Source organism: Haliotis cracherodii, unplaced genomic scaffold, assembly GCF_022045235.1.
Source record: "Haliotis cracherodii isolate W230 unplaced genomic scaffold, xgHalCrac1.p SCAF_7, whole genome shotgun sequence".
NCBI classification, from domain to species: domain Eukaryota; kingdom Metazoa; phylum Mollusca; class Gastropoda; order Lepetellida; family Haliotidae; genus Haliotis; species Haliotis cracherodii.
Window position 1 is genome coordinate 40,397,263 of NW_027266330.1, and position 21,016 is coordinate 40,418,278.

The 21,016-nt window shown below is 43.7% G+C and overlaps 2 protein-coding genes across 2 annotated transcripts in view; one reads left to right on the plus strand and one right to left on the minus strand.

The window, feature by feature from the left end:
* The first annotated feature begins 1,985 nt into the window (after positions 1–1,985).
* On the plus strand, positions 1,986–4,988 carry LOC139448888 (mucin-17-like). Its single transcript, XM_071230406.1, has 2 exons — positions 1,986–1,993; positions 3,539–4,988. The coding sequence occupies exons 1-2, from the start codon at positions 1,986–1,988 to the stop codon at positions 4,986–4,988; spliced, it is 1,458 nt and encodes a 485-aa protein (XP_071086507.1).
* Positions 4,773–21,016, minus strand: part of LOC139447203 (sodium leak channel NALCN-like) — a 79,353-nt gene continuing 63,109 nt past the window's right edge. Inside the window, exons 37-42 of the mRNA XM_071228428.1 lie at positions 19,838–19,953; positions 19,493–19,650; positions 12,747–12,897; positions 12,194–12,382; positions 10,493–10,601; positions 4,773–6,260 (exon numbers count right to left, since the gene is read on the minus strand). Coding sequence (XP_071084529.1) covers positions 6,076–6,260; positions 10,493–10,601; positions 12,194–12,382; positions 12,747–12,897; positions 19,493–19,650; positions 19,838–19,953 — 908 coding nt within the window. The 3' untranslated portion in view covers positions 4,773–6,075. The remainder of the gene's footprint in view (positions 6,261–10,492; positions 10,602–12,193; positions 12,383–12,746; positions 12,898–19,492; positions 19,651–19,837; positions 19,954–21,016) is intronic.

The following is a 21,016-nucleotide window of genomic DNA, read 5'->3' on the forward strand; positions in this document are numbered from 1 at the left end:
ACTACATTGTTCAAACGCTTTGAGGTAGCAGTTTCTGAAAGGCTGGCTATACCTATATGAGAGCGAGACAAGGGCGAGAACATGCCTCATAAAAGATATTTAAGAATTGACCTTCACTTTGTGTGAGTTCATTGGAGTATGAACCTTCATAGAGTGAGGGCCAAACTGTATGAACGTCGGAGCTTGCGACGACGTTCATACAATATGTTTGGCTCTCACTCTTCAAATCTTATAATTTTTAATCACAATTTCTTACCTCAAAGGATGTAGGCCAAGATCTTAACACAGTTTTATTTAGTACGTGTGGTATGTTTACACTGACAGCCATACAACAACCAGCTATATCGCGGAGTAAAATAGTTCCCCAAAAAGAGAGGTGAAGGTCTGTAAAGAACTATCTCAGTAAGTCAGTCACAATGACAGCGCGTCGTAATACATAAATTACATCAAGTACAAGACGTCAAAATGGCCGACACGATAAACGTAACGGGAGGATTTCCGAAGTTGTTAATGAACCTGTGGCGGTTACATGTGTTAGTCATAATTGATCAACTGACCGATTATTGAAAGGTGATTAAAGATGCGTCAAACAGACACCAAGGTAAATTCATAGATTGCTGGAGGCGGTAACTGTCAGCCAAGACACAGATCGAGTCGATACTGACGATAGTTTGGATGTGCATTTTTCCGTTTGTTCATTAGGATGGGCCGTAGCGAGGAAATTCGTGAACAATCATGCAGTCAAGCTCTCTTACGTTTCTCAATGTATACTGAAATGCTGTGACCAAGATAAAAGGTTTTAAATGATCGGAAATAATGCTAATGTATGTTTTCGTGGTAGGGAATTCCCAGGGGTTTCCCCAGGAATGTGGAAGTAGTCCGTCAGTGTTTACGTCATTTCAAGAACACGGTCTCGTGAAAAACGTATGAACGTCAAATTGTGTCGTTCATACATTTATGAACGTCAATTTCGCGGTCATGTGACCGACCTCTCGTCCAATGGAAAAGTCGCATATCGTGTAAACGTCAAATTAAAACATTATTCAACTGTGAAAGATTCTCGACATTACCTCACTTACTTCTGTAATAGGGCCTGTTATTTATTGCTTCTGCCACATATTTGACCCATGGTATTGGCTTCTAAGATTGTAAACCTCATCCTGTGTATTTCAATAGTGGTTATTGTTCGTTGATTTTGCGCGGTCATTTACTGATTTCACAACTTGGATCTGTCGGTACCGATTTCTGGGTTAATCTTCGCGTTTCAGGTTAGAAATCAACACATAACCCCGGGAAGTGGTATTCCCTAAAACCGTTTTTTTAAATCTCCCAATAGTAGACAACATATGCTTTGATACGTTGAGTCTGCCCTGATATAGTAAAACAACTACAGACTTTACATGAAATCAATACCTGTTTTCATTGGCCTTGAAACCCTCAATATTCACGGAGGATGGCGTCCAAAACGCGCAATATCCTTTGGATAAAACAGAGGCCATAAATATACCAACACCACTCGTGGATAAAAATATAAACCTCCACATCAAACCTTGGGAGTTTTGATCTTTTATCGGTGACAGCATATGATATTGATATAGTTGACATTAAAAGGGTGAGATTCTCTATCATGCACCAATAACAAATCAGGTTGTGCAGGCATCAATCATAGATGATGAGATTACGATATTCGAATGATCCAGTATAAGTTTCAATATTCCAGCTATACAACACTATATGGCAGCCTGTAAATAATTGAGTTTGAGCCAGAAAAAAGTGTTTGTTTTTATGATCAACATCATTCATTCTGTTGCGTCAGAATACACGGGACAACAATCAGCCAAGTCACCTGAGCACCAGATAAATAAACACACAACAGTACCCATGTTCCCAAACATCACTCATTGTCATCAGTCTTCTTAACTACAAATTAAACATTAACCATGGTCTTCATTGTTTTATTCAAACACAACAAAATTCATGACAGCATGAACATGTATGTCCATCATGACTTTGAACACAATTCACTCAATACTCAGGAATACACACTACTTTCTCTTCCAATGTAAATCTACCTATAACCTACAATGGTCATCTGAGCTTGGTCTGTTCATATGGTTTGGTGCTGTTCATTTGCTATTTGTGACATGAAGGCAAGAGCACTCCCACCATCTGCTTAGTCACAGTTCAAACACCCAATGATAACAAGCTACTGTGTTCCACACATTTGAGACATACAATATACTTTTACACACTTCTTAACATTTTAATTCTACTGAACACTTGTGAATTTAAGGGTTAACAGATCTGAGTTGAAATAGTAATGACATCCTATAACCCGACCCACAAGTGCAGCTGTTTTGTGATCTCATCCTAGAACAGCGCCACAAGTGCAGCTGTTTTGTGATCTCATCCTAGAACAGCGCCACAAGTGCAGCTGTTTTGTGATCTCATCCTAGAACAGAGCCACAAGTGCAGCTGTTTTGTGATCTCATCCTAGAACAGAGCCACAATTGCAGCTGTTGTGTGATGACATCCTATATTACAGAGCCACAAGTGCAGCTGTTGTGTGATGACATCCTATAACAGAGCCACAATTTCAGCTGTTGTGTGATGACATCCTATATTACAGAGCCATAATTGCAGCTGTTGTGTAATGACATCTTATAACAAAGCCATAAGTGGAGCTGTTGTGAGATGACATCCTGTAACAGAGCCATAAGTGCAGCTGTTGTGTAATGACATCCTATAACGAAGCCACAATTGCAGCTGTTGTGTGATGACATCCTATATTACAGAGCCATAAGTGCAGCTGTTGTGTGATGACATCCTATAACAGAGCCACAATTGCAGCTGTTGTGTGATGACATCCTATATTACAGAGCCACAATTGCAGCTGTTGTGTGATGACATCCTATATTACAGAGCCATAATTGCAGCTGTTGTGTAATGACATCCTACAACAAAGCCATAAGTACAGCTGTTGTGAGATGACATCCTGTAACAGAGCCATAAGTGTAGCTGTTGAGCTATACTTTAGCCTTGATTGGAACACATGTAATTCAAAGGTAGGTTTTATGTTCAAAATAGATATTTGCTGGTCTATATATAAATATATAACCCAGCGTATAAATGACATCTGACATCCTGAAACTCTCTCACCTATATACAGATATACACAACATGCAACTGACACAGTGAACAGCTGACTATTTCACAGAACTCAACATTCTCATATACCATATATTCTCTTCCTCCAAAAGTAGTAGGCATGACCAAAGAACTAACAATATTGCACCTTCCTTAAAGTGTATATTTTTGGCAAAATGAGCATATTTGTATAACAAAATAAAATAAAAACTCAATGAGCAAATTACAATGAACTACAGTAGTAACTAATAAATACAATATCAATAAAGCATTGTTAATAAATAACAATGGTTTCAGGCCAGTATAAAATAACAAATCATAATGTACCCACAAGCTGTCAGGTACCATAATAAATATATCAATATATACAGACATTATAATTGTTCTACAGACACCTCATCTGCAACACAGATATATCAGTGAATAAGCCCACGTTGCATGGAAGTGATCAGGACACAGCTGTACTAGTGAGCAAGTCCACGTTGCATGGAAGTGATCAGGACACAGCTGTACTAGTGAGCAAGTCCACGTTGCATGGAAGTGATCAGGACACAGCTGTACCAGTGAGCAAGTCCACATTGCATGGAAGTGATCAGGACACAGCTGTACCAGTGAGCAAGTCCACGTTGCATGGAAGTGATCAGGACACAGCTGTACTAGTGAGCAAGTCCACGTTGCATGGAAGTGATCAGGACACAGCTGTACCAGTGAGCAAGTCCACGTTGCATGGAAGTGATCAGGACACAGCTGTACCAGTGAGCAAGTCCACGTTGCATGGAAGTGATCAGGACACAGCTGTACCAGTGAGCAAGTCCACGTTGCATGGAAGTGATCAGGACACAGCTGTACTAGTGAGCAAGTCCACGTTGCATGGAAGTGATCAGGACACAGCTGTACCAGTGAGCAAGTCCACGTTGCATGGAAGTGATCAGGACACAGCTGTACCAGTGAGCAAGTCCACGTTGCATGGAAGTGATCAGGACACAGCTGTACTAGTGAGCAAGTCCACGTTGCATGGAAGTGATCAGGACACAGCTGTACCAGTGAGCAAGTCCAAGTTGCATGGAAGTGATCAGGACACAGCTGTACCAGTGAGCAAGTCCACGTTGCCTGGAAGTGATCAGGACACAGCTGTACCAGTAAGCAAGTCCACGTTGCCTGGAAGTGATCAGGACACAGCTGTACCAGTGAGCAAGTCCACGTTGTATGGAAGTGATCAGGACACAGCTGTACCAGTGAGCAAGTCCACGTTGCATGGAAGTGATCAGGACACAGCTGTACCAGTGAGCAAGTCCACGTTGTATGGAAGTGATCAGGACACAGCTGTACCAGTGAGCAAGTCAACCTTGCATGGAAGTGATCAGGACACAGCTGTACCAGTGAGCAAGTCCACGTTGTATGGAAGTGATCAGGACACAGCTGTACCAGTGAGCAAGTCAACCTTGCATGGAAGTGATCAGGACACAGCTGTACCAGTGAGCAAGTCCACGTTGTATGGAAGTGATCAGGACACAGCTGTACCAGTGAGCAAGTCCACGTTGCATGGAAGTGATCAGGACACAGCTGTACTAGTGAATAAGTCCACGTTGCCTGGAAGTAATCAGGACACAGCTGTACTAGTGAGCAAGTCCACGTTGCATGGAAGTGATCAGGACACAGCTGTACCAGTGAGCAAGTCCACGTTGCATGGAAGTGATCAGGACACAGCTGTACCAGTGAGCAAGTCAACCTTGCATGGAAGTGATCAGGACACAGCTGTACCAGTGAGCAAGTCCATCTTGCTGGCACTTCACGACCCACGTTTGACATACTCCAAATTTTGTTCATTTCTGTATCAATAATTGTGGCTTGAAACTGTGTTCTCACACTCAAATTATCAACTATTTCTCCTCTTCTCTGGCCAATCAACCAGTGACATTGTTTGGCAGCCAGGATGACTCTCCGTGGAGAATTCAAACCAACCCAAACACTAATACTGACATCATGCTGAGTACTTGTCAGGCTGGACACATGCCATAGTACTGCAGGTCCCTTTCTGATGCATGTAGCAGTGTTGTGGGAAGTCTCAACCAGACCCCTGCATGTGCCCCGTTGCACTCCCCTGTTGCGCTCCCCTGTTACACTCCCTGTTACACTCTGGGCACAGCTGATGCTGATCCAGTTCTCTCACGTCATCAGCATCAAATCACATCCTGGTTTTGTTTCTTCAAAAGATCATGAAAATGGAGACAATCATCAGCTTGTGTGTACCCCTTGACTTGAACGTCCACCTACCTACACAGTAGGCGAATACAGATCTGGTAAACTGGCTCTACTCTGGCCCTGTTCCCAGTGGAAGGCATAAAATGACCTGTTCCCTTAAATCCAAGTTGGCATAGTCTATGCCAATTCCTGTACAAGATTGCAGGGACTGACCAGCTGTTAGTACGTCCATACAGCGCTGCAATGATTTACTGGTGACTAGTACAGTATGGTCCAATTGCCACACAACTCTGCAGTGATGTACTGGTGACTTGTACAGTATGGTCCAATTGCCACACAACTCTGCAGTGATGTACTGGTGACTAGTACAGTATGGTCCAATTGCCACACAACTCTGCAGTGATGTACTGGTGACTTGTACAGTATGGTCCTATTGCCACACAACTCTGCAGTGATGTACTGGTGACTAGTACAGTATGGTCCAATTGCCACACAACTCTGCAGTGATGTACTGGTGACTAGCACAGTATGGTCCAATTGCCACACAACTCTGCAGTGATGTACTGGTGACTAGTACAGTATGGTCCAATTGCCACACAACTCTACAGTGATGTACTGGTGACTAGTACAGTATGGTCCAATTGCCACACAACTCTGCAGTGATGTACTGGTGACTAGCACAGTATGGTCCAATTGCCACACAACTCTACAGTGATGTACTGGTGACTAGTACAGTATGGTCCTATTGCCATCTTCTGATATATCGAGACAGTTCAGCTCCTTCCACCAAGAGTTGATGTCAAGTGACACATACTTCCCCACCAGTGCTGAGTCGATTGGGTGCTCCATGGTGGGTGTGGTCAGGTCGTCCTCGGTCCTGCCCTCTGACACCAGAGGGAGGGGCTTGCCACCTGCAGCAGACAACATGGAGAATGTCACAAACACACACCAAGCTTTTCCATCCCAAGCACAATGCCTCATAAAACTTAATCTAAGTTTCACTTAAATGTTTTGGCAGAATTTGGTTGAACATATTGTAATGATCCGAAACACTCAAAATCATGATGGTTTGCATCTCTGCTCGCTATAGGTTCATACTTGAATATTACACCTAAACATACCTAAACATTATACTTGAACATAAAATCTGAACATTATACTTGAAAATTATACCTAAAACATTATACCTGAACATTAGACCTAAACATTGTGCATGAACATTTTACTTGAACATTATGCTTGAAGATTATACCTAAACATTTACCTGAACATTATACATGAACATTATACCTAAAAATCATACCTGAACATTACATCTGAACTTCATACCTGAACATTATAATTGAACATTATACCTGAACATTATACTTGAAAATTATACCTGAACACTATACGTGAACATTATACTTGAACATTATACCTGAACATTATACTTGAACTTTATACCTGAACATTACACCTAAACTTTATACGTGAACATTATACGTGACCATTATACGTGAACATTATACTTGGAACATTATACCTGAACATTATACTTGAACATTACATCTGAAGTTTATAACTGAACATTATACCTGAACTTTATAACTAAACATTATACCTGACCATTATACCAGAATTTTATACCTGAAGATTATATGTGAACATCATATGTGAACATTATACTTGAACATTACACCTGAACATTATACCTGAACATTATACTTGAACATTATACCTAAACATTATACCTGAACATTATACTTGAACATCACAACTGAACATTATAATTGAACATTATACTTGGACATTATACCTGATCATTATACCTGAATATTACATCTGAACTTCATACCCGAACATTATGATTAATCATTATATCTAAACATTATACTTGAACATTATACCTGAACATCATACTTGAACATTATCCCTAAACATTATACCTAAACATTATACCTGAACATTATACTTGAACATTATACCTAAACATTATACCTGAACATTATACTTGAACATCACAACTGAACATTATAATTGAACATTATACTTGGACATTATACTTGAACATTATACCTGATCATTATACCTGAACACTACATCTGAACTTCATACCTGAACATTATAATTGAACATAATATCTAAACATTACACTTGAACATTATAATTGAACATTATACTTGAACATTACACCTTAACATTACACCTGAACTTTATAACTGAACATTATACTTGAACATAATACCTGAACATTATACCTGAACTTTATACCTGAACATTATACGTGAACATTATACTGGAACATCATACCTGAACATTATGCTTGAACATTAGACCTGAACTTTATAACTGAACATTAGACCTGAACATTATACTTGATCATTATACCTGAACATTACACCTTAACATTACACCTGAACTTTATAACTGAACATTATACCTGAACTTTAAAACTGAACATTATACCTGAACTTTAAACCTGAACATTATACATGAACATTTACTTGATCATTATACCTAAACATTGTACTTGAACTTTATACCTGAACATTATACCTGAACATTTTGCTTGAACATTATACTTGAACATTACACCTGAACATTATACTTGATCATTATAACTGAACATTATACCTGAACTTTATACCTGAGCATTATACGTGAACATTATACTTACACATTATACCTGAACATTATACTTGATTATTATACCTGAACATTACACCTTAACATTACACCTGAACTTTATAACTGAACATTATACCTGAGCATTATACGTGAACATTATACTTGAAGATTATACCTGAACATTATACTTGAACATTACACCTGAACTTTATTACTGAACATTATACCTGAACATTACACCTTAACATTACACCTGAACTTTATAACTGAACATTATACCTGAACATTATACTTGATTATTATACCTGAACATTACACCTTAACATTACACCTGAACTTTATAACTGAACATTATACCTGAGCATTATACGTGAACATTATACTTGAAGATTACACCTGAACTTTATTACTGAACATTATACCTGAACATCATACTTGAACTTTATACCTGAACATTATACCTCAACATTATACCTCAACATCACACCTAAATAATACACCTGAACTTCATATCTGAACATTATACTTGAACATTATACCTGAACTTTATACTTGAACATTATACCTGAACTTTATACTTGAACATTACACCTGAACATTACATTTGAACTTTATACTTAAACATTATACCTGAACATTACAATTAAACTAGAGCTATATACTTGAGCCTTATACCCGAACTTGCTGGCTACTGTATATGGATGTCTGACCGGTACACACTGACCAGTACACAAACCGGTACACACAGACCGATACACATCTACCGGTACAAACCCACAGGTACACACACACACAATGGTACACACAGACCGGTACACACCAAATTTTACACAGAGACCAGTACACACACACACAATGGTACACACAGACCGGTACACACCAAATTTTACACAGAGACCAGTACACACTGACCAGTACACATTGATTCACACACACACGTACACACACACACTGGTACACAGAGACTGGTACACACCCACAGCTACACAGACTGACACACACTCACCGGTACACACAGACCGGTTCACACACACTAATACACACACACACCAATACATACAGACCGGTTCACACACACCGATACCCACAGACCAGTTCACACACACTGGTACACACACACACATCGTTACACACAGACCGGTACACACACACACACACCGATACCCACAGACGGGTACACACACCGATACACACAGACCAGTTCACACACACACACACCGGCACCCACAAACTGGTACACACACACTGGTACACAGAGACCAGTACACACTGACCAGTTCACATTGATTCACACACACACATACACACACACACTGGTACGCAGAGACTGGTACACAGACTGATACACACTGACAGGTACACACAGACTGATACACACTGACCGGTACACACAGACTGATACACACTGACCGGTACAAACACTGCTACACACTGATCGGTACACACACTGATCGGTACACAGACTGATACACACTGATCGGTACACACACTGACTGGTACACACTGACCGGTACACACAGACCGGTTCACACACACACATCAATACATACAGACCGGTTCACACACACCGATACCCACAGACCAGTTCACACAGCCCGATACACACACACACACACACCAATACACAATGACCAGTTCACACAGACCGGTACACACACACACCGATACACACAGACCAGTTCACACACACACACACCGGCACCCACCCACTGGTACACAGACCAGTACACACTGACCAGTACACATTGATTCACACACACACATACACACACACACACAGTGGTACACAGAGACTGGTACACAGACTTGTACACACCCACTGCTACACAGACTGATACACACTGAACGGTACACACAGACTGATACACACTGACCGGTACACACAGACTGATACACACTGACCGGTATACACACTGATCGGTACACACACTGCTACACACTGATCGGTACACACACTGATCGGTACACACACTGTTACACACTGATCGGTACACACAGACTGATACACACTGATCGGTACACACAGACTGATACACACTGACCGGTACACACAGACTGATACACACTGACCGGTACACACACTGATCGGTACACACACTGCTACACACTGATCGGTACACACACTGATCGGAACACACACTGTTACACACTGATCGGTACACACAGACTGATACACACTGATCGGTACACACAGACTGATACACACTGATCAGTACACACAGACTGATACACACTGATCAGTACACACAGACTGATACACACTGACCGGTACACACAGATTGATACACACTGACGGTACACACACAGTGATCCGCACACACCCACTGGTACACAGACTGGTACACACTGACCGGTAACTTTTTTTGTTCTTACAGGTACATATATATGTTCTCTGCCTCAAAGAATTTATTCAGCTGATGAAGGATTAAGTTTATACTCCCAAACGTTGTGTTCCTCATAATAAAGAAGTTGTCATCCACAAATTCTCTTTCTTATGTGTATCACTTCTAAATGCCTGTCAAAGACATACTACCTGTGTTGATCTTACAGCTTCGCTTGCGGAGGTTAGGTCTTTCCTTCTCTGCCAGGCGTGACGCTCCGTCACTTAGTGTTGGGGTCAGAAACTTCCTCATTGACTGGCCCTATACAACACAAACACCTCTCATCAAACACACAAACTTACAGGACAAAGGTCAGAATATAAGGCTAAAAAAGTATAAAGTTCCAGATACCCTTAGAACACTGGGTGGCTGGTTGTATATGACAGGGTACCTACCTGCAGAACACTGGGTGGCTGTATGACAGGGTACCTACCTGCCTGTAGAACACTGTAGGCTGTATGACAGGGTACCTACATACCTGCAGAACACTGGGTGGCTGGTTGTATGACAGGGTACCTACCTGCAGAACACTGGGTGGCCCTATGACAGGGTACCTACCTGTAGAACACTGGGAGGCTGGTTGTATGACAGGGTACCTACCTACCTGTAGAAAACTGGGTGGCTGTATGACAGGGTACCTACCTGTAGAACACTGGGTGGATGTATGACACGGTACCTACCTGTAGAAAACTGGGTGGCTGTATGACAGGGTACCTACCTGTAGAACACTGGGTGGCTGTATGACAGGGTACCTACCTGTAGAAAACTGGGTGGCTGTATGACAGGGTACCTACCTGTAGAACACTGGGTGGATGTATGACAGGGTACCTACCTGTAGAACACTGGGTGGCTGTATGACACGGTACCTACCTGTAGAAAACTGGGTGGCTGTATGACAGGGTACCTACCTGTAGAACACTGGGTGGCTGTATGACAGGGTACCTACCTGTAGAACACTGGGTGGATGTATGACACGGTACCTACCTGTAGAAAACTGGGTGGCTGTATGACAGGGTACCTACCTGTAGAACACTGGGTGGCTGTATGACAGGGTACCTACCTGTAGAACACTGGGTGGCTGTATGACACGGTACCTACCTGTAGAAAACTGGGTGGCTGTATGACAGGGTACCTACCTGTAGAACACTGGGTGGCTGTATGACAGGGTACCTACATACCTGCAGAACACTGTAGGCTGTATGACAGGGTACCTACCTGTAGAACACTGTAGGCTGTATGACACGGTACCTACCTGCAGAACACTGGGTGGCTGTATGACAGGGTACCTACCTGTAGAACACTGTAGGCTGTATGACAGGGTACCTACCTGTACACCACTGGGTGGCTGTATGACAGGGTACCTACCTGTAGAACACTGGGTGGCTGTATGACAGGGTACCTACCTGTAGAACACTGGGTGGCTGTATGACAGGGTACCTACCTGTAGAAAACTGGGTGGCTGTATGACAGGGTACCTACCTGTACACCACTGGGTGGCTGTATGACAGGGTACCTACCTGCAGAACACTGGGTGGTTGTATGACAGGGTACCTACCTGTAGAACACTGTAGGCTGTATGACAGGGTACCTACCTGTACACCACTGGGTGGCTGTATGACAGGGTACCTACCTGCAGAACACTGTAGGCTGTATGACAGGGTACCTACCTGTAGAACACTGTAGGCTGTATGACAGGGTACCTACCTGCAGAACACTGGGTGGTTGTATGACAGGGTACCTACCTGTAGAACACTGTAGGCTGTATGACAGGGTACCTACCTGTAGAACACTGTAGGCTGTATGACAGGGTACCTACCTGTAGAACACTGGGTGATGTATGACAGGGTACCTACCTGTAGAACACTGGGTGGTTGTATGACAGGATTGCGGAGCTCGACATGCCCCTTCTTCCTGGTGCGGGGAGGCACAGGTCCCTCCTCCTTCTCTTCCTTGATGTCAGCTCCCCCCGATGTCAGTTCAGTGACAGTGAACAGGGGCTCATTGGTTGCTCGCAGGTTGGAGATAATGTTGGAATGCTCCTTCTGCAAGGAGAGAAATGTATCTTGTCAATCTGTGTTCGTCAGGATTGTTTTTGTCCACAAAGCCATAACTGGTAGATCTAAATCTTGCATAAAGAAAGAGCACCAAGGTGGTGACTTTTTTCATGTCGTAACAGCTTACCACAATTCAACATTGCTGGATTGATAGCTTTCCTTATGTCTGTATGGGTTAGGGAATGAAAGTCTGTCTATATGGGTTAGGTAATGCCACCCTGTCTATATGGGTTAGGTAATGAATGTCTGTCGCACAATTTCCTTATGCATTCCAAATGAGCTCATATAGGCCAACTATTGTTAATAAATTGGTGCTACCATAATCCTGACAACATTTAAGAAGTACACATACAGCTCTGATTCTCTTGAGGCACTTGTCGAGCCAGTTGCGGATGGTCTGTTTGGCCACCTCCTCTTCGATGGTGTACTCCAGTTCCTCCCGTGCCAGTAGCTCCTCCAGCTGCAGGGACTTGCGAATGTCCACGGACCGGTACGACAGCATGCTGTAACACAGTCACCCACATCAACAGTGGATGTCAAAGCCCAGGCTCAGATGGCTTTCCCACTGAATTTCATAAATTCTTTTGGAAAGATATTGGACAGTTTTTATTGCGATCATTGAATTGTGGTTTAAAATCAGTTGAACTCTCTGTTACCCAAAAACAAGGGGTTATTGTCTGTATTCCAAAGGGGGACAAGCCTTAATGCTTCACAGCTAACTGGAGGCCCATATCACTATTGAATGTTTCATATAAACTGGCATCTTCATGCATAGCAAATAGAATCAAATCTAAATTGTCATTTGTCATTAATGAAGATCAGACTGGCTTCATGACAGGTCCCTACATTGGTGACAATATTCGCTTAATCTATGATGCAGTCTCATGTACAGAAAAATCAAACATTCCTGGTATGCTTCTTCTTATAGACTTTGAGAAGGCATTTGATTCTATTGCTTGGTCATTTATCGACAAATCTTTATCCTTTTGAGGATCTGGTGAAAATTTAAGAAAATATATATCTATTTTACAATGATATAAAAAGCTGTATGTCCATCAATGGTCAGTTGTCATCTTATTTTAAAATCGAACAAGGTTGTAGACAGGGTAACCCATTATCACCGTATATAATTATTATCTGTGCAGAAATACGAGCCAATATGATCCGCACTAACAGAGATGTCAAAAGTATCCTGGTGGACGGTAGTGAGTATCTTCTTAGTCAGTATGCTGACAATATGGATTTATTACTTGACGGTAGTCAGTCCTCCTTTGTATCATGTATTAACTCCCTTGATTGTTTTGCCAAAATATCTGGTCTTAAGATTAACTATAATAAAAAAAGGTTATCTGGCTTGGCCCCAAGAGAGGTTGTAAAGAAAAGTTCAAAGATGATTTGCCTATTAGTTGGAATCCAGAAGAGTTTAGAATTCTTGGAGACAAATTTTGCATAAATCAGTTGAACTTAAATTATTTGAGTTAAAACAGATTATGAATAGGTGGATGAAACGGATATTTACACCAGTTGGTAGGGTGGCAATCATTAAATCCTTGATGATTTCAAAACTCAATTATCTATTGTTATCACAATATCCCCCAAATGATTTTCTTGTTACCGTAAATGCTATGCTTTTTATATTTCTTTAGAGTGATAAACGAGACAAAGTAAAGAGGATTAAAGTTGTCAACCTGTTAAGCAAGGGGGCTTAAGTATGGTGAATATTTATTCATACGTAACATCCCTTAAGGCCACATGGATAAGGAGACTTGTGTCCTCAGGTGATCCAAAATGGAAGCACCTATTTAAATCTACATATTCTTATTTGTGTAAATTTGCTGAGTTTGGTTTGACGTGTTTTCAGAGAAACTTATCTTTGATAAGTAATGAGCTTTGGAAAAGTTGTTTTCAGTCATTTATAGATAAGAAATTCAAGCCAGAATCTTTCAGTAGTTTTTTAACTGAACTAATATTAAAATTAAATGATCATTTTTCTTGAAATACTGGTTTGAGAAGGGCGTCTCCAAAATTATAGACTTGGTCAAGGCCAATAAGGAGTTTCTGTCATATGAGGAATTTATTGAAATGTGTGGTATTTGTTCAACCTATCTGGAGTTGTATGGTGTCACAGCAGCATTAAACAATACCTTGGAGCTCTAAATTTAGTAAGAGTTCCAACAGATTCTGTGGAGGACCAGTGCTGTGTGGTAAAAACTATTTGTAGTTCCAAGTCCGGTTCAAAGCATTTTAATTTTTTATTGGTTTCTACAGAAGTAAAAAAAACTATAGGGCAGGAAAAGTGGGAATTACAATATTTGTAATAAAATATTCAGTACAACACAGGATGTCACCATTCTCACCACTAATACTTTTCTGTATGTACTCAATAATGCTCAGAATGATTTGTGCTCCTGTCACAATGAAAAGGAAACAATTACTCACTTGATTTGGGAATGTGGTGTAATAAAACGATTTGGGGATGAAGTGTCAGTGTGGATAGACCAGTGCTTTCATGTTTATAATATGACATTTTGTGAAGAATTCATACCTTTTGGAGTTAAAGAGAACATAAAAACAGATAAAGTGTTTGATTTACTTTTACAAAATGCAAAATTCTATATTTATAGATGCAAATTCCAAAATACAAAACCTTATTTTCATGTTTATAAAAACGAAGCTTTTTCACAATACAACATTGAAAAAGTTATTCCCTTCAAGACAGGTAATCAACAGAAATTCTATGGTGCTTGGATGCTGTATCATCAACTTTTCCGAAAATGAGGAGCAGCTTTCATTTTAATTTTAGTTTTGTACTTAAGACTTTATTGTTTGAGACCATGTACTTTCCTACACTGCAGTATGATATATCAACTTTAATAGTTTAAGCATACTTGATATATGCAGTATGTTTGTATTACTAAAGTGAATGAGTGAGTGAGAAGTATGTTATTTTACTGTAAAAAAAAGAAGAAAGAAATAAGATGTACTGAAGTTGTGCTTTATGTCATGGGCTTTCTGCTACCCTGAGCGAGGGTTGACGTATGGAGCATGAGCATGACAGAGTAAGATGCGAGAGTTGACGTATGGAGCATGAGGGAGTGAGACACGAGGGTTGACGTATGGAGCATGAGGGAGTGAGACGCGAGGGTTGACCTATGGAGCATGAGGGAGTGAGACACGAGGGTTGACACATGGAGCATGAGAGAGTAAGACGAGAGGATTGACGCATGGAGCATGAGAGTGAGACGCGAGGGTTGACGTATGGAGCATGAGGGAGTGAGACGCGAGGGTTGACACATGGAGCATGAGAGAGTAAGACGCGAGGGTTGACGTATGGAGCATGAGGGAGTGAGACGCGAGGGTTGACCTATGGAGCATGAGGGAGTGAGACACGAGGGTTGACGTATGGAGCATGAGAGAGTAAGACGAGAGGATTGACGCATGGAGCATGAGAGAGTGAGACGCGAGGGTTGACGTATGGAGCATGAGCATGAGCATGACAGAGTAAGACGCCAGGGTTGACGTATGGAGCATGAGCATGAGAGAGTGAGACGCGAGGGTTGACGTATGGAGCATGAGAGAGTGAGACGCGAGGGTTGACCTATGGAGCATGAGCATGAGCATGACAGAGTGAGACGCGAGGGTTGACGTATGGAGCATGAGCATGAGCATGACAGAGTGAGACGCGAGGGTTGACGTATGGAGCATGAGGGAGTGAGACACGAGGGTTGACGTATGGAGCATGAGAGAGTAAGACGAGAGGATTGACGCATGGAGCATGAGAGAGTGAGACGCGAGGGTTGACGTATGGAGCATGAGGGAGTGAGACACGAGGGTTGACACATGGAGCATGAGAGAGTTAGACGAGAGGATTGACGCATGGAGCATGAGAGAGTGAGACGCGAGGGTTGACGTATGGAGCATGAGGGAGTGAGACATGAGGGTTGACATATGGAGCATGAGAGAGTGAGACGCAAGGGTTGACCTATGGAGCATGAGGTAGTGAGACACGAGGGTTGACGCATGGAGCATGAGGGAGTGAGACGCGAGGGTTGACGTATGGAGCATGAGGGAGTGAGACACGAGGGTTGACGTATGGAGCATGAGAGAGTAAGACGAGAGGGTTGACATATGGAGCATGAGGTAGTGAGACACGAGGGTTGACGTATGGAGCATGAGAGAGTGAGACACGAGGGTTGACGTATGGAGCATGGAGCATGAGAGAGTGAGACACGAGGGTTGACATATGGAGCATGAGAGAGTGAGACGCGAGGGTTGACGTATGGAGCATGGAGCATGAGAGACTGAGACGCAAGGGTTGACAAATGGAGCATGAGGGAGTGAGACGCGAGGGTTGACGTATGGAGCATGGAGCATGGAGCATGAGAGAGTGAGACGCGAGGGTTGACGTATGGAGCATGAGAGAGTGAGACGCGAGGGTTGACATATGGAGCATGAGGGAGTGAGACGCGAGGGTTGACGTATGGAGCATGAGAGAGTGAGACGCGAAGGTGGACGTATGGAGCATGAGGGAGTGAGACGCGAGGGTTGACGTATGGAGCATGGAGCATGAGAGAGTGAGACGCGAGGGTTGACGTATGGAGCATGAGAGAGTGAGACGCGAGGGTTGACATATGGAGCATTAGGGAGTGAGACGCGAGGGTTGACGTATGGAGCATGGAGCATGAGAGAGTGAGACGCGAGGGTTGACGTATGGAGCATGAGGGAGTGAGACACGAGGGTTGACACATGGAGCATGAGAGAGTAAGACGAGAGGATTGACGCATGGAGCATGAGAGAGTGAGACGCGAGGGTTGACGTATGGAGCATGAGGGAGTGAGACATGAGGGTTGACATATGGAGCATGAGAGAGTGAGACGCAAGGGTTGACCTATGGAGCATGAGGTAGTGAGACACGAGGGTTGACGCATGGAGCATGAGGGAGTGAGACGCGAGGGTTGACGTATGGAGCATGAGGGAGTGAGACACGAGGGTTGACGTATGGAGCATGAGAGAGTAAGACGAGAGGGTTGACATATGGAGCATGAGGTAGTGAGACACGAGGGTTGACGTATGGAGCATGAGAGAGTGAGACACGAGGGTTGACGTATGGAGCATGGAGCATGAGAGAGTGAGACACGAGGGTTGACATATGGAGCATGAGAGAGTGAGACGCGAGGGTTGACGTATGGAGCATGGAGCATGAGAGACTGAGACGCGAGGGTTGACAAATGGAGCATGAGGGAGTGAGACGCGAGGGTTGACGTATGGAGCATGGAGCATGGAGCATGAGAGAGTGAGACGCGAGGGTTGACGTATGGAGCATGAGAGAGTGAGACGCGAGGGTTGACATATGGAGCATGAGGGAGTGAGACGCGAGGGTTGACGTATGGAGCATGAGAGAGTGAGACGCGAAGGTTGACGTATGGAGCATGAGGGAGTGAGACGCGAGGGTTGACGTATGGAGCATGGAGCATGAGAGAGTGAGACGCGAGGGTTGACGTATGGAGCATGAGAGAGTGAGACGCGAGGGTTGACATATGGAGCATTAGGGAGTGAGACGCGAGGGTTGACGTATGGAGCATGGAGCATGAGGGAGTGAGACGCGAGGGTTGACATATGGAGCATGAGGGAGTGAGACGCGAGGGTTGACGTATGGAGCATGGAGCATGAGAGAGTGAGACGCGAGGGTTGACGTATGGAGCATGAGAGAGTGAGACGCAAGGGTTGACCTATGGAGCATGAGGGAGTGAGACACGAGGGTTGACGCATGGAGCATGAGGGAGTGAGACGCGAGGGTTGACCTATGGAGCATGAGGGAGTGAGACACGAGGGTTGACGTATGGAGCATGAGAGAGTAAGACGAGAGGGTTGACATATGGAGCATGAGAGAGTAAGACGCGAGGGTTGACCTATGGAGCATGAGAGAGTGAGACACGAGGGTTGACGTATGGAGCATGGAGCATAAGAGAGTGAGACGCGAGGGTTGACATATGGAGCATGAGAGAGTGAGACACGAGGGTTGACGTATGGAGCATGGAGCATGAGAGAGTGAGACGCGAGGGTTGACGTATGGAGCATGAGGGAGTGAGACGCGAGGGTTGACGTATTGAGCATGGAGCATGAGAGAGTGAGACGCGAGGGTTGACGTATGGAGCATGGAGCATGAGAGAGTGAGACGCGAGGGTTGACTTATGGAGCATGAGAGAGTGAGATGGGAGGGTTGACGTATGGAGCATGGAGCATGAGAGAGTGAGACGCGAGGGTTGACGTATGGAGCATGAGAGAGTGAGACGCGAGGGTTGACATATGGAGCATGAGGGAGTGAGACGCGACGGTTGACATATGGAGCATGGAGCATGAGGGAGTGAGACGCGAGGGTTGACATATGGAGCATGAGGGAGTGAGACGCGAGGGTTGACGTATGGAGCATGGAGCATGAGAGAGTGAGACGCGAGGGTTGACGTATGGAGCATGAGAGAGTGAGACGCGAGGGTTGACGTATGGAGCATGAGAGAGTGAGAGGCGAGGGTTGACATATGGAGCATGAGGGAGTGAGACGCGAGGGTTGACGTATGGAGCATGGAGCATGAAAGAGTGAGACGCGAGGGTTGAGGTATGGAGCATGGAGCATGAGAGAGTAAGACGCGAGGGTTGACGTATGGAGCATGAGCATGACAGAGTGATACACGAGAGTTGACGTATGGAGCATGAGAGAGTGAGACACGAGGGTTGACATATGGAGCATGAGAGAGTGAGACGCAAGGGTTGACATATGGAGCATGAGAGAGTGAGACACAAGGGTTGACATATGGAGCATGAGAGAGTGAGACACGAGGGTTGACATATGGAGCATGAGAGAGTGAGACACGAGGGTTGACGTATGGAGCATGAGAGAGTGAGACGAGAGGGTTGACATATGGAGCATGAGAGAGTGAGACGCGAGGGTTGACATATGGAGCATGAGAGAGTGAGACGCGAGGGTTGACATATGGAGCATGAGAGAGTGAGACGCGAGGGTTGACATATGGAGCATGAGAGAGTGAGACGAGAGGGTTGACATATGGAGCATGAGAGAGTGAGACGCGAGGGTTGACATACCTGAGGACATCATGGAATGTAACGTCGCCGCCCTGGTGCAACTTCTCGATCTCGTAGCACATGTGTTTGAACAACAAGCGGTCCTTCTCCAGATCTACCTCAAGACGGCCTCGCAGCAGGCGGAGCAAGTACTTCACCCGCCGAGCCGGGATCACACCCTGTCGACCCACAGTGAAGTACATCACCAACAATTCTTAAATATTATAGTTCAGCATAATGAAACCAAAAGCACAACAGAAACATGTAGCAGACGACCACAGACATGCAAACAGAAAAGAAAAACCTGCTTATTTTAAAGTGGTTCATTTACTTCTGACTGTTGTCAATGTGAGGGTGGCTGCATACCTTTCTATTGATGTCTACATAGTTCCATGTGTTCTGGAACTGCCGAATGTCATTGTAGCTGAGCAGAGCATCCTCCTCATTAGAGTAGAACAGAGAGAAGTTCTCCATGATGATGGCTGAATCCAACAAAACATACCATCAGTTAGACAACAAACTACCTTGGCTGCAACAGTCACATCAACATCACACACCATCAGTTAGACAACAAACTACCTTGGCTGCAACAGTCACATCAACATCACACACCATCAGTTAGACAACAAACTACCTTGGCTGCAACAGTCACATCAACATCACACACCATCAGTCAGACAACAAACTACCTTGGCTGCAACAGTCACATCAACATCACACACCATCAGTTAGACAACAAACTACCTTGGCTGCAACAGTCACATCAACATCACACACCATCAGTTAGACAACAAACTACCTTGGCTGCAACAGTCACATCAACATCACACACCATCAGTTAGACAACAAACTACCTTGGCTGCAACAGTCACATCAACATCACACACCATCAGTCAGACAACACACTACCTTGGCTGCAACAGTCACATCAACATCACACACCATCAGTCAGACAACACACTACCTTGGCTGCAACAGTCACATCAACATCACACACCATCAGTTAGACAACAAACTACCTTGGCTGCAACAGTCACATCAACATCACACACCATCAGTTAGACAACAAACTACTCCGGTTGCAACAGTCACATCAACATCACACACCATCAGTCAGACAACAAACTACCTTGGCTGCAACAGTCACATCAACATCACACACCATCAGTTAGACAACAAACTACCTTGGCTGCAACAGTCACATCAACATCACACACCATCAGTTAGACAACAAACTACCTTGGCTGCAACAGTCACATCAACATCACACACCATCAGTTAGACAACAAACTACCTTGGCTGCAACAGTCACATCAACATCACACACCATCAGTCAGACAACACACTACCTTGGCTGCAACAGTCACATCAACATCACACACCATCAGTTAGACAACAAACTACCTTGGCTGCAACAGTCACATCAACATCACACACCATCAGTTAGACAACAAACTACTCCGATTGCTACAGTCACATGAACATCACACACCATCAGTCAGAAAACAAACTACTCCGGTTGCAACAGTCACATCAACATCACAC